General features: G+C 33.2%; 4 protein-coding genes across 4 annotated transcripts; all 4 read right to left on the minus strand.

The window, feature by feature from the left end:
• Positions 1-9,297: 9,297 nt before the first annotated feature.
• LOC119662193 lies at positions 9,298-10,251 on the minus strand. Its single transcript, XM_038071771.1, has 2 exons — positions 10,020-10,251; positions 9,298-9,887 (listed from the first exon to the last, which is right to left on the minus strand). The coding sequence occupies exons 1-2, from the start codon at positions 10,249-10,251 to the stop codon at positions 9,298-9,300; spliced, it is 822 nt and encodes a 273-aa protein (XP_037927699.1).
• A 526-nt stretch (positions 10,252-10,777) lies between these two features.
• Positions 10,778-11,110, minus strand: LOC119682335 (the record flags this gene model as incomplete). The annotated part of the gene is given in 1 exon segment (XM_038095787.1): positions 10,778-11,110. A coding segment is annotated over 1 exon segment (321 nt), but the record flags the coding sequence as incomplete, so codon positions are not given.
• A 326-nt stretch (positions 11,111-11,436) lies between these two features.
• On the minus strand, positions 11,437-12,540 carry LOC119662201. The gene has a single exon (XM_038071779.1). It carries the CDS (start codon positions 12,538-12,540, stop codon positions 11,437-11,439), a length of 1,104 nt encoding a protein of 367 aa, XP_037927707.1.
• A 120-nt stretch (positions 12,541-12,660) lies between these two features.
• LOC119662213 lies at positions 12,661-14,457 on the minus strand. The gene has a single exon (XM_038071789.1). The coding sequence runs from the start codon at positions 14,455-14,457 to the stop codon at positions 12,661-12,663; it is 1,797 nt and encodes a 598-aa protein (XP_037927717.1).
• Positions 14,458-14,713: the final 256 nt, after the last annotated feature.

Below are 14,713 nucleotides of genomic sequence, written 5' to 3' on the forward strand. Positions count from 1 at the left end.
AACATTTTCATCGAGTTTTGTTTTGTCTTCAATTTGTTTAATGAACAGATATTTTGAATAAGCATCGATACATTTAATTTAAGTTTTTAAGTTTTTGCGCGAAGAAGATGTCGAGATGGATTAACTCTCCCTTCTTCTTGGGAATTGGTGCTCCACCAATTGGTACCTATTGTGGCTTTCTATCATATTTATTTCTATTACAAATCCCACAATGTCTTACTAATTCTTTAAAATGTTGGGTCATTTTGAGTCAATAATATATAGTAACGATTTGTTTTAAATTTTCCCTAAAACTTCTGTGTGCACCTATATGTGTTTGTTCTACTATTGCTTTTTGATTATCTGTATTTAGTACATCTATTGGAAAATTTTTAGTGTACGTGAATTTTATGTGAGTGAATGTATCGATTAAGTGGTTCTTAATTTCGTAAAGATCTTCAGGTGTGCAATGGATTGCAGTCACAACTTTGGGTTGAAGGTATTCCTTCAGAATAAAAGATTTTCGACTGTATCATATTCTATAATATATCGTGTTTTATCGAAATTTGTAATTTGTTCAAGTATCGTGTATCTAGGTTTTGATGATAGGATCTGCTGCTTAAATTGATTGAGTGGTTTGGTCGTTTCTTTTATCGTAGTGTTATCACTTCTTTCTGCAGAGTGTTGTATAGAGGTGATTGAAGAATTTTCTGGAAGATGATTTAAGTACTGCCATGAAAGGGCGTCTGCCACTGCATTTGTGGTTCCTGGTTTGTAGATAATTTTTAGTGCGATTCTTCTTGTTTATTCGTCAATATGACTGGTCGGCAATAGCAGTTAGTTGCTCCTGTATCAATTAATATACGGACTCGTTGGCCTCCAGGTTAAATTCTGAAGATGTCGAGGAGGCCGGGTCTTGGCTCAAAACAGCATTCTCCTGAATGTTATTTATACGTTGATTTTTTACTATAGGTTGGGCATTTTGCTGTTCACTCTCTAATGGGCGCTTCTGTGGCTGACTTATTTGATTAGGTTGTGGATTGGGAACGAAGTTAGGGAATCCCTGGCGATGATTAAAAGTTGGGTTCCATGAGTTGGGGTACTTATAGGATTCGGGTTATAGAAATTGCTTTGATGTCTTGGTTGTTGATACCGTGGTCTCGGTTGTTGATACTGTGTCACTGATTACTTTTCATCGATGGATGTACTTCTATCGGTTCTGGTTTCGGGAAATAACTTTTATTATTATTAATCGGAATTTGGGGGCATTGTGGATTATTCTGCTGTCTATTTACTTGAGTTGGGTTCGCATTTCTATTAAACATAAGTGCGAAGTTAGTACGTAGTTGGTTTGAGAAAGAGAAAATAAGACGTTAGATGATTCAATCCTGTTATAAATATTCGTCTAACGTTCTCCCGATGCGTTTTGTTTAATTCTGCGGTTAGAGGGCTACTATTATTGTATGTCATTATAGTTTTTTTATCAGCATTGTTAGTTTTTTATTTACTTCGTTATAGTAGTCTAAAATTGTCATTGAGCCTTGTCTTAGGATACATAATTCTTGTTCGATTATATGTATTGGTCGCTTATCAGCGTAAGCTAAGTCTTATTTACTGATTATTGAATCAAAATTCAAAACCGTGCCGTGGTTGGTCAATACGTCATTAGCGTCATCGGTTATCTTATTTCGAAGAGTGGTTAAAGCGGCAAAGTGTTTTCTACTACCGCGGGTGTATGGACTAACAGAATTATTACGGCTTCACGCCTGCTCACGGAAGAGCCGTCTTTACCGTTAAATTGAAGGGAGACTTTTGATTACGTCTAAAGTTTCGTCACAGCATATAGTCTCGTCTATTGTTTCAGTTTTGTATTCCGTTACGGTGTTGCCATCGACTAATGTCTGTATTTGTCTGTTGATTTCTAATTTTAACGTCGCTGCATTGGCAGCTATAAGACGTGTTACTAAGTCTGAAGTGAAAGTTGCGTTATCGTTTGTAGTTATGTTTGAAAATTTCCCTATTAGTTCTTCCAGACTTAAAGGTGGTTAACAATATAATTTCAATATAGTTTAAAATTCAATATATTTGAAAAAAATATTTTCAAAATATTGTGATTTTTTTAATATAATATTATTCAATAATATAATATTTAATATTATTAATAAAAAAAATTTTAATATAATTTATGTTCGCTTTTTTCTTCACGATGGCAATTCAATGACAATAATTTAATTTGATTTTTTCATATAAGAAAGAAATTTTTCAAATTCTAACTCACGATTCTCATGATGATGAGGATACTTGATTGTTGGTGGTTGGGTTATATGCTGTCCAGTTGGCAGCAAATGAATAATTTATTTGAAACGGCTGATTATATAAAGTCACTTTCTCGATAAATTATTTTAATGTCTTGAAATTAATATTCGTGACTGTGCGATTTTTTGTTATTAAATTTGGCTTTTTGTGATTCAAAAACTTTTTTTTTACTTTTAATTTTACACCAACTATGTAATTCACTTTACAGTTCATCAAATGTTTTATTCAAACAGCACTTCCATCACTTTCCGAATTGCACTTTTTATCAAGGTCCCGGGTCCCTGCTCGAGCGCCAATTAATGAGATTGAAAGTCCGGTTAAGTTTTAAAAAAAATATTTATTAAATGAATAACATATACATGTAATTGTGTTGTAACCGTACAGGAATCTAATCTAAGTGAGCAATGCTCCTACTTTTATATCCATATAGTTTGAGCTTACAAATAAAGCTTTTTACTTAAAGCTTGCTCAGATTATAACTAAAAATCTATTTTCATCTCTATTCTTGTCTCTTACAAAAGATTTCGTGTTTTACATTTAAGGGCCATGTTACGCAGAGTGTCTCGGGCACGGCATGAGTACAATTGTTATTGTTTTTAATGCAAATTTTAAATTTGAGAATGAGAAAAAATACAATGTGGCCATTCAAACTCCGGCATGAGAGCCGGCGTATTTGTGCCCCGGCACTAAGGCAAAACAGTGTTGTTTAGTAATAAATTTTAACATTTGCGCCTTTTAGGAGCAAATTACTACAATTCTAATACGTTTTGGAGAAAAAATGGCAGTAAGCAACACATCCTTTGTTTATAAATCGCTAATAATATAATTATTACTTTTTCCAGTTTTAAAGAAAGGCGTAAATATTGTTAAGTACTGTTAACAATTATTGTAAGATAACGTAATAACAAATTAACATTATTACAGCCTCTATGAGTTTTTCTTGCTAGTTATTTTTGGTGGGAAATTGAAAGTGAGCATATCTAAATTTCCTTTTAAATTTAGGCACAACCAAAAAGTATCAAAACATTGTAAAAGTACGAAATTTGCAATACTGATGTGACACTCTGCATAACATGCATTTTCGGCATAGCTCGAAAGAGCGAAATTTGCCGTGCCCGAGGCACTCTGTATAACATGGCCCTAACCCGACAAAGTGAGAGAGAGCGATAACATGTATATATTTTAATAGTTTCCTTAATTCACAAAATGCCATAAATTAAAATTAAAATATCGACTTTAAAATCTTTTTACTACTGTTGTTCTGCTAACGAAAACAAATTCAGATATACATATGATAACTGTTTTAGGATAAAAATAAAAATGTTCGTTAAATTTTTTCTTATTTAAAAAATAATATTACATGGGTATATTCACAAAAATTCTTATATAGTTAACATATATATATCCCTGTGCATTTTAATTTTTAATTTCTAAAAATAAATTTGCTAATGAGCTGCAAAATCGCTTATTCGCCTGTTAAGAATAGGGGTATTCAGGATGTCTGTGCATTGTAGAATGTGCATCATTGCAAACTCAATAATCGTGAGTACACTTTGTGCATTTTAGTCATGAAAATATTTAGAACAGCTACATTTTGTTTACGTATTTAACAATGCCAAAAAAAAGTAAAAATGAAAATATATTGTATACTGGATTTTGCTGTTGCGGAATTAATGGGTAATTTATATTTGTGCATTTATATTTTTAATAACATATAGCAGTACATTTATATTATATACATTTATACAAATTTCAGAAATTGATAGTAATGATGCAATGCAATAAGTGACATTTTGGATGATTTAGAAGAAGACATTTCTACTGTGCTTATGTGCCATCGTGGAATTTCATCAAACGATCCAAAATCTTTTGAATAATTCACTGATGTCCTCACGAGTTTTGATGACAATTGATGGCGTCAAATGCTACGAGTTGGGCGACTATTATTTCACAAAATTGATAATCTTTTATCATTGAGTAAAAATATTATAGAGTCTCAATGACTCAATTATTAAATAATCAGCAACATGCACGGAAGGCCGGAGTGAAGATATTCTTTGTTTCTGCGCTGCTGCTAGATCGCCCGCGCTTATGTTTGTTTTTTTAAAAATTTTGCTATTAACAAATGGAGGACAAAAATAAAAGCAATAAACCGGCTTGCTTGTTAACGTAGGCAGGCCGTATAAGAAAAGAAGTCAAATTTGTGTTTGGTGTAATTATTTGTTTTTGCAATTAATGCTAGGCAGCAGCAAGCAGCACGTAAAACTCGCATGCATTTAATATTACTTCATAATGCGAATAAGAGAAACATAAATATATATTGTCTATGTATAAATATATACTTATAAACTTATGTACTTTTATTTGGAAGAGAATGAATAATTTTGGGTCCAATTTTGGGAACATTCAATTGTTTGTTTTAATCAGGTATAATGACATTGATATCTATGTTACATTAATATTAGCTAAAATAAAATAGTTTTATAAACCTTGTGATCAAAAAGGAATGATTTTTTTTATTTTCACGCTGGCGACACTATTATACACATTCTGTCAAAGTTTAACGCATATCGTATGGTTAGTTTTTGTTTGGTGTCTATAGAAAAAGTCGAAAAATTTTCGTGTAGCGATTTTTAAAATGGGTCAAAAATTAGAATAACGTGCGTGCATCAAATTTTTTGTTGCAAATGGATTCAAGTGTGCCGAAACATTGAAAATGTTAAAAAAGACCTTTAGTGATTTGTATGTGTCGCAAACGCGAGTATACAAATGGTGTAAAAGGTTCCAAGACGGTCGTACAATCTTGGAGCATGATGACATCCCTGGCCGCCCAACAACATCTGTTACTGAAGAAAACATTGAATCGGCGTAGACGATCGTGCCGGAAAATCGTTGTGAACCGATTAGAGAGATTACAGTGTTGTTGGGCATCTCATATGGATCGACCGAACACATTTTAACTGATATTTTGGGTTTGAAACGCCTCGCTTCTCGGCTGGTGTCAAAGAAACTGAATTTCATGCAAGAAAAGCGTCGTTGAAATGTGGCTAAAGAGATAATTTCCAACGCAGATAGTGACCCCACATTCATCGAACGCATCATAACTGGTGATAACACATGCTTCTATGAATTTGACATGCCCACCAAACAACAATCGACCGAATGGTGCTTTGAAGGTGAGCTGAAATCGAAAAGTGAACGCCAAAGTCGGTCCAAAATCAAGATTATGCTGACTGTTTCCTTCGATATTCGTGGTGTGGTGCACTATGAATTCCTTCCGGACGGTCAAACGGTCAAACGATCAATAAGGTGTATTATTTGGCCGTTATGCGTCGTTTGCATGAGGTCATCCGCAAAAAGAGCCCCGAAAAAGTCATGAATTTCACACCTCGATAACGCACCGGCTCACACAGCGTTGGTTGTGTTGCAATTTTTGGCCAAAAACTCCACCAATATCATCAACCAAGCACCGTACTCTCCAGATATGACCCCGTGTGACTTTTTCCTCTTCCCCCGACTCAAACTACCATTGCGAGGAACGCGTTTTGAAAATGTTAGTATATACACTTATGTTAATATTTATTTATTTATTTAATGAACTTATTTATTATTTTGGGTTAAAAGTTTTTAAATTTATTTATTAAACATATAATAAAATTTTCACAATGGTAATACCTAATTTACCTAACTTTTATCTAATTTACTTTACTGGTAAATACCAACATTCGCTGCCATACCGACATAATATTCTATTTCCCTCCATTTGCAATCAATTAATTCGGCCTTGCACACTGCCTAAATAGTAAAGCAATTGTCAATATGAAATTTCTATTCAAAAGTCTGTGATGTCCTATTTATATGAGAACCATGAGGTTTTGGACCACTGCAATCAATTCGATATTTTTGAGTTACGTCGCATCTCGAGTTTTACCGAAATTAAGTTGTTCATCATGTAATAAAAGCATCAGAAAATCGAATGAATTCTTGATAGCACCAACAAAACTATTTCTGTTTTATAACAATTATATGAAATCTACAGATTTCGGTAAACTTGTTCCACCCACTGAAGAGTTCCTTAATGTAATCTGCAAGCATGTGCCCATATTTAAGAAGATAAATAATTTTAAGCTTTTGAAATTAGGAAAGTAATGAGGGAACACTGCATTTTTTAAGTCCGACTTGGTTTATTGGGACCTGCAGATTTCGACTAAGGCATAAATTATTTTATGCCCTTATATTACAAATTCACCCTGATACAGGCTTAATAACTGTTATGTAGGCCTACGAAAAAAATTTAGTTTTTGTTACAAGAATTTAAAAATATAATAAAGATGGTACTTGCGGCGTCCCACGCTGTCCAAGATCACTTCTCTGTATGATTGTTTGTTTGTTCATATGTATATATATACACTTACGGCAATGATCTATTTACATATATTTATTTATATGTTATTTATATATAAATATCATGCACTTTTGTTTATTTTTCTTTTTTATTCCTGGCTGATGTTTGTTATTTTATTTTTTTTTTATGCTTTATTTGTCACTGAAATTTTATTTTTGCAATGTGCATTGTGCGGTTATTTCATTGGCTCCGCCAACACTTCACAATATTCCAATTAATTGGTCTACGTGATCAAATTTGTATCAATTGCAAAATTCGACAGTACATGTCTCATAAGTGTCGCAAATAATTATCTATCCCACGGTACACTTCCCATATTACCAAATTTGTTTCAATCGGCACTTTCCAAACATTAATTACAAAACGTAATTCTTGGTAACTATTCTAGTTGCAGAACAATTAAAGTATCGAAATAATATTTTATCCCACGATACTTTAACTTCCTCTTAATTAGCAAAACAAAATTTCCTAATTTCACTGCTCCAAATTCAAATTTCTAAATCATTAAAATATTAAAACAATATTTTAATTCATAGTAATTTCCATTACAAAATCTATTGCATTTGAGCATTTCTCAAGCTGCATCAGCATTTCACATAAACAATGTAATGACCCTCATTTGTCAACAGGTTACCAAATTTTTATTGTTACCTCTCATCCACTTTCGCCAATTATGATTTGTAAGTAGTATATAAGATACTGATTTTGTATTTAGAATTTAGTCTTAAGATTCCACCTAAGTGAACGGATATATAATTATTAAATAATTTTATTTATAATAAAATTCGTTTTTTTTAAAACCAAATAAAATAAAATAAAATTTTAATAAAAATTAAAATTTGTGTGTGTTTTATTTTTTTTTATTTACCGAAGTGAATAAAAATATAAGTGGCGCAGTCGACGGAGTTTAAATCTAAAGATTTAAACAAAAAGAACCTCGAAGAAAAAAGGAAAAAGAGTTAATTTAAATTAATTAATTTGTTTTAAAAAAATCAAAATTTAATCAACTTTGTTATATATTGAAAAATAATGTTTTAAAAGTTTCTATGAACATTTTTGTGAGAACATATAAATATACGAAAATATATTTGTGAAATTTTATTTAAAGACAAGAAAAATATATATTTGTGGAAATATAGTGATAATATACATATGTATAAATGTTGCCAGATATAGAACAAGATAACGATTCTGTATCAATAGCAATAGCAGGATTCATACCGGTTGGTGATAGTGAACACGGTTATTTAAGAGGTTTCGAAGATCTTCACGAAACCGTAGACTTTATTGAATTAATTGAAGAACAACGGTACAGAATAATAATAGAAAGTGAGTTAAAAGAACTTAAAGAAAAACAGAAAAAAAAAACAAACCATAACAATTTATGAATCGTGCTTATAAAATAACTATTTTTTTTTTTGAACAAAAGAAAGACAAATAAACACATTTTGTGCAACAAAATATATATAAACAAAATAAACAAAAACAAAACTACAAAACAGAAAACAAAAAAGTGACAAAATAAAAACATTTAAATCAAATAAATAAAAACTTTAAAGCTTTGTGAAATTAAATCAGCATATAACAATGGCGCAAGAAAATAACCAAGCAATTTCCGCAACAGAACTGATAAAAGAAGCGGCAAGGATTAAGGAGTTTTCCGGCAGCAAGGATTATGATTTGTCATCATTTCTACGGGAAGTTGATCTGATCCTTCCCCTCTTCAATACAAATGAAGGACTAAAGGAGTTTGTTTTCCAGCGATATGTGAGGAATAAAATACAAGGAGCAGCCTTACAATGTATAAGAACACTAGGACGTCATCCAACTTCGGAACAAATACGAACCGAACTAATCAGGAACTTTGGCGTAAGAGAAACCTACCACCAATTATATCACCAGGCAATACAAATAAGGAACACAAATGTAAGTGAATATTTTCGTAATTTAAGATATATATTAGATAAACTTAACTCTAAGTATGAATTTGATATAGAAAAACCTTGTGAGTTTAAACCCAATGTCAATGAATCTCTTATTCTTAAAACTTTTCTCAATGGTATAGATCCAAATCTAGCCAGTATTGTTCATGGTAGGGATATTAAATGTCTAAGGGAAGCATATTATATTCTTGAAGAAACCGGAATGCTTAAACAAGATAAACAGTTCTGTAAAAAAGAGTGAATTGTAAAGTATTCCTAGTTTATGATCAAACCTTAAATACTGAGCTCTTGCACCAATTCACCTCCTTTTTTTTACCCACGGTTCGAATGGGTTTGTTAAAATTGAAAAAATTAATTAAAAAATCGACAATTGATATTTCGTTAAGCACGTGAACGCACGAACCATAATTTTATTTCTTCGTATATAAAAAATAGCAACAACAATGCAAAAACAGGTTTTTAAAAACAATACAAATGTTACAAATAAATTGTTACAATTGATTATTCTATCGTGATACAGAACATTTGTTACACTTGATTGATCTCTAATTTAAAAAAATAACATTAGTTAATATTAATATGTACATATAAAAAAGAAAAATATTATGATGCCAAGTTGGCTTAACATCCCGGCCCCTATTGAAATATTAAATTTCAATTAATTGGAATAAGTGCCAACTTAGCAACAGGGCGTCGTAAAACTGTTGTTGGTGTTTGTACATCAGCAACGCGAACACGTCCGTCAGCGCCTGTTTTCACACTCACAATACGACCCATTACCCATTTCATCGGAGGAGCGTGCTCGTCATAAATGATAACCAAGTTGCCAACTGCAACGTTATCTTGATCATATTTCCAACGATATCGGTTCTGCAAGTCTGCTAAATATTCGCTCTGCCATCTCTTCCAAAAGTGTGTTTTTGCTGCTGATATTCGTTGCCAGCGTTGGGCATGTGCAATGTTTTCGTTCTTTAAAAACGGCTCAGGAATACCTTGTAATGATGTACCAATCAAAAAATGCGCAGGCGTCAGAGATTCGAAATCATTGGGGTTTGTTGAAGTTGCTGTGAGCGGTCGAGAATTCATGATTGCTTCAATCTCGACTAATGATGTTGTAAGTTCTTCGAACGTAAGATGAGCGTTAGACAATGTGCGATATAGATGGCCTTTGGCAGTTTTTACAGCAGCCTCCCAAAGACCCCCAAAATGTGGGGCGCGAGGAGGAATAAATGAAAATTCTATTCCTGAATTTGCACAGTGAGAAATAATTGCATTTTTCATGCAATCTTGATGAAAATGTTTTCGAAGTTCTATTAATTTTGTTTTAGAACCCACAAAATTTGTCGCATTGTCACAATGTATTATCCTTGGCAAACCTCGTCGTCCCACAAATCGCTTTAAAGCAGCAATGAATGGATCGCTAGTTAAATCAGTGACGGCCTCTAAATGAACTGCTTTAGTAGCAAAACAAATAAAAACCGCAATGTATGATTTATACGGTGCTTTACCATGAATTTTTAAATATGTAAAAATAGGCCCAGCAAAATCAACGCCTGTAACTGTGAAAGGTCTGCTTGGTGTAACCCTTTCCTTTGGTAAAGGTGCCATTATTTGATTGATTAGTTTGACTTTATATCGTGCACAATGGACACATTTTTTTATAACTGAAGTTGCTAATGATTTGCAATTTATTATCCAAAAACGTTGTTGAATAGTTGCAACTAATGCACGAGGGCCAACATGATAGTTAACCCGATGAAAGTACATTACCAGATGTCGAACAAATGGTTCATCCTTTGGTAACAACAATTGATGTTTAAATGTTTCTGGTGTATCAGAATTTGTTAGACGACCTCCTACACGTAATAAGAAACAATTTCCGCTTTTATCAATGAATGGCGCTAATGTAGCTAATTTCCTTTAACATGACCCACCTGTTCCAATTGTTTAATTTCATCACTAAATCTGTATTGTTGAATTACCCACACTACTATATGAAGAGCATTGTCGAGCTCAGTAGCAGAAATGTATTCATTTTTCAATCGAGTTTTAAAGCGGATAATGTATGCTATTACTCTTAAACATGTTAAGTAGTTACTAATATTGTTTATTTTAAGCAAAACGTATGGTACGGGTTTATTTTCAATTATAAATGCCGTTTTTTTTTTTCTAAATTGACTTCTTCATCAGTCAATGAATACGAAGTAAATTCCAAAGGCCAATCAATTTTTGAGCTGTTGAGGAACGATGGTCCCATTAGCCATTGGGACTTAACTAAATCTCGCGTAGAACATCCACGAGATACTAGATCTGCTGGGTTTAATTCTGATGGTATATATCTCCATTCAAAGCCATTAGTCAATTCTTGTATTTCTGCTATTCTATTTCCAACAAATGTTGATAATGTTGAAGAATGAGTATGAATCCAATGCAACGTAATTTGTGAATCCGTCCAAAAAAATACGTTTTGAAATTAGGTTGAAGTTGATGCCAGAATTTAGACAGAAGGTGAGCCGCGCAAAGCTCTAAACGGGGAAGTGACCGTTGTTTCAAAGGAGCAGTTTTAGATTTGAAAGTCACGAGTTTGGTACATATATTGCCAATTGCATCCGTGCATTTAAAATATATGCAGCAACCATAAGCCTTTGTTGAAGCGTCAGCGAATCCATGAACTTCTATACTGACTGGATTTAACATTAAAACAAAACGAGGAATTTTGAAAGTAGATATTTGTTCAAAATTGATGATAATTTCTCTCCAAGCCTGTGAAATTGTGTCAGATACTGCGTCATCTCAATCATACTTCAAGATCCACAGTTTCTGAAGAAGTATCTTAGCCTTTATAATAATCGGACTAATCAACCCCATTGGATCAAATAATGCTGCGACTGTAGATAAGATTGATCGCTTGGAAATGGTATTTGAAGAATCATTCAATTTAAAATTGAACGTAAAATAATCATCAATTGGACACCAAATTACACCAAGTGCACTAGTTAGATCACTATTGGTAGTGATGGAGCACGCTGCAGAACAGTTTAAATCAGGGTGATTACTATGCCATTTGGATAACGGCATTTGAAAGTATTGAAGTATGTCAGTAACTTCATTTTTAATTTGTTGAAGGCGAAGTAAATCATCAGCCCCTGTTAACATATCATCAACATAAAAATCGTCTTTTATTATTGATTTTCCAAGCTCATGGTTACCAGGATATGTATCGACTGCATAGGATAAACTACGTATAGCTAGAAATGGAGCAGCAGCAGTTCCGTAAGTCACTGTATTTAACATGTATGTTGATACGGGTAACGACTTGTCATTGCGCCAAAAAATTAACTGATAATTCCTATCCTGATGATGTACCATAATCTGACGATACATTTTCGTTATGTCCGCCATAAGTCCATATTTATGGCAACGAAAACGTAGCAGATTAATGAGTAATTCATTTTGTATATTAGGACCCACTGCAAGGATGTCATTTAGTGAGACCTGTGATGCCGTTTTGAAAGAAGCATCGAACACCACGCGTAACTTAGTTGATTCACTACTTGACTTCAGCACGCAGTGATGCGGAATATAATAATGAGGTATTGATAAATTTGGACTATGAATCAATACAATATGTCCCAATTCTTCGTATTCTTTCATGAATTTTGAATATTCTTCTTTGAGCTGAATATTCTTTTCAAGCTTTTTTTCCAAAGCATAAAATCGACGTAACGCAATATCTTTAGAGTTACCTAATAAATCTGTACTATTTTTAAATGGTAGTTTTACCATAATTCTTCCATCACAGTTTACAGATACATTATCAATGAAATGTTGTTCACACATGATGTGTTCCTCTGACCACTTCTGACGTTTATTAGAGACGTCTTCTAGTTGCCACATTTTTTCAATATTTTTGTTCAAAGCTTCGATTGAAGTGATGGTGCAATGACTGACTGCTTCAATTGGTTTATGTGACAAAGCATACCTTCCGGATACAATCCAACCAAATTCAGTATTTTGTCAAATTGGTAAGTTTTTACCCAAAGACATTCGACCTTGCGTTAACAACAAAAAGAAAGCTTCTGCTCCAAGTAACATATCAATACCTTTAGCGACATTAAATTCTGGATCTGCAAGTTCCATATGTGATGGAATATTTAAATCTTTCAACGAAAATGCTTTATCTGGATGATAGCTACTAATGTTCTTTGAAATGAGAAAATCTAGTGATGTTTCAAACTCGGTTATCCGTGATCGGATTGTAGTTTGCGTATTATGTTGAATTTTCAGCTCAGAAGAACCAACACCAACGATATCTATTTCAGATCTCGACCTTTTTAAGTTTAGAGCCCGTGCTAGAGAATCGGTAATGAAATTCACTTGCGAACATGAATCTAAAAGCGCTCGGCCCATTTGGTACGTTCCGGTAGAATCTTTTATGAGAATTAGAGCTGTTGCTAAAATAATGGTACTATTTGTCTTCTTAACACTCTTTTGTGAAGTAGCATGTGTAACTGGATTACTAAGTTGATCATTTCTTGATGATGAAATGTTAGAATTTACAAACGTATTTAAATCATGTTTGTGGAGCAACGTATGATGACGTTGTTTACAAAATCGACAAGAATATTTTGAGCTACATTGTGATACAGTGTGGAGGTTTGATAAACAATTGAAACACAGTTGGTGCTGTTGTACTTGATCACGACGTTGTTCTAATGGAAGTGCGATGAAATTGATACAAGTAGAAATATTATGACCTAATTTGGAACAATGTGTACACGACCTTTCAGGAATATTTTTGATCGCAAATGAATACTGCTTTGGCTTGCTAACCTTTTGTAATGAATGCGGCTGATAAGTTTGAATTGATTGCGGTTTCACATTATGCCTTGTTTGAGCATCGAGTTGTTGGCATCGCTTATCAAACATAGCACAACATTGTTTCCACGATGGAAGATTAGAGTAATCTAAATATTCATCCCATTTCTTTTTAGTTTCTTGATCAACTTTGGTAATTGTAAGATGTATGATAATTGCATCACAAATTTTTTCAAAACTTCCAAGTGATTGTAACGAATTGTACAAAGCTGAGATAGTATCAGTGATATGTCTAAGTTGTTTAGAATCAGCCTTAGAAATTTTATCCACTTCGAAAATAGATGAAATGTTTTCTAAAAAAATGATTGTATCATTGTCATATCGCTCTTTCAATCTGTCTAGTGCTTTGCCATAGTTTTCTTCAGTTACTTGGGACGACTTAATTGTTGACAAAGCTTCGCCGGATAGGCACGATAACAGATGGTTGAACTTCTCAATAGGTGGAATGAATTGATCGCTGTGAACTAGATTCGTGAAAGAGTTTATGAAGTTTTTATATTCGAGATATTTGCCATCAAATCTCGGCAAACGTAATTTAGGCAAACGATTGTACTGCATTTGAGGCATTGAAAATGTATGTTCATGTGATTGTGAGCTTCTTCTGTTGCCGAGAAGATTTAGAATACGTGATTTTACTATGACATATAGTTCGTCAATTTCCGAACGACATGTATCTTGTGGTAACAAACGGTCAATTTGACCTTGATAATAAGACGCTTGTTTATAATACGATTCGACCATACCTAACCTGCACTCAAGTTCAGTAGGAGACAAATTATTTGACGCACCAATAATGTTCTCAATTCGTGTAAGGCTCCCCTTTGAAGACGCAAGTTGTTGTCTAAGCTCATCTATATTTGGAACAGGATTAGAAACATTATTATTTGAGGCATTACCTTGACTACCGGTATTTGATGATAAAGATGGTTCAGACATTATTACAGCAAATGAAAATTATCCACGTAACAGTTCTGTGATCTCTTGTTCACGTTTAATGAAAAAAACACCAACAATGCACGAAATCCGTATGTAAGGTTTCAGTGCACGTTTGTCAACGTTTATGCAAAACGGTGTCCTGTCACCAATGTCGCCAATGTAAAAAAGAGTGAATTGTAAAGTATTCCTAGTTTATGATCAAACCTTAAATACTGAGCTCTTGCACCAATTCACCTCCTTTTTTTTACCCACGGTT

The sequence above is a fragment of the Teleopsis dalmanni genome, chromosome 1 (assembly GCF_002237135.1).
Source record: "Teleopsis dalmanni isolate 2A chromosome 1, ASM223713v2, whole genome shotgun sequence".
Taxonomy (NCBI): domain Eukaryota; kingdom Metazoa; phylum Arthropoda; class Insecta; order Diptera; family Diopsidae; genus Teleopsis; species Teleopsis dalmanni.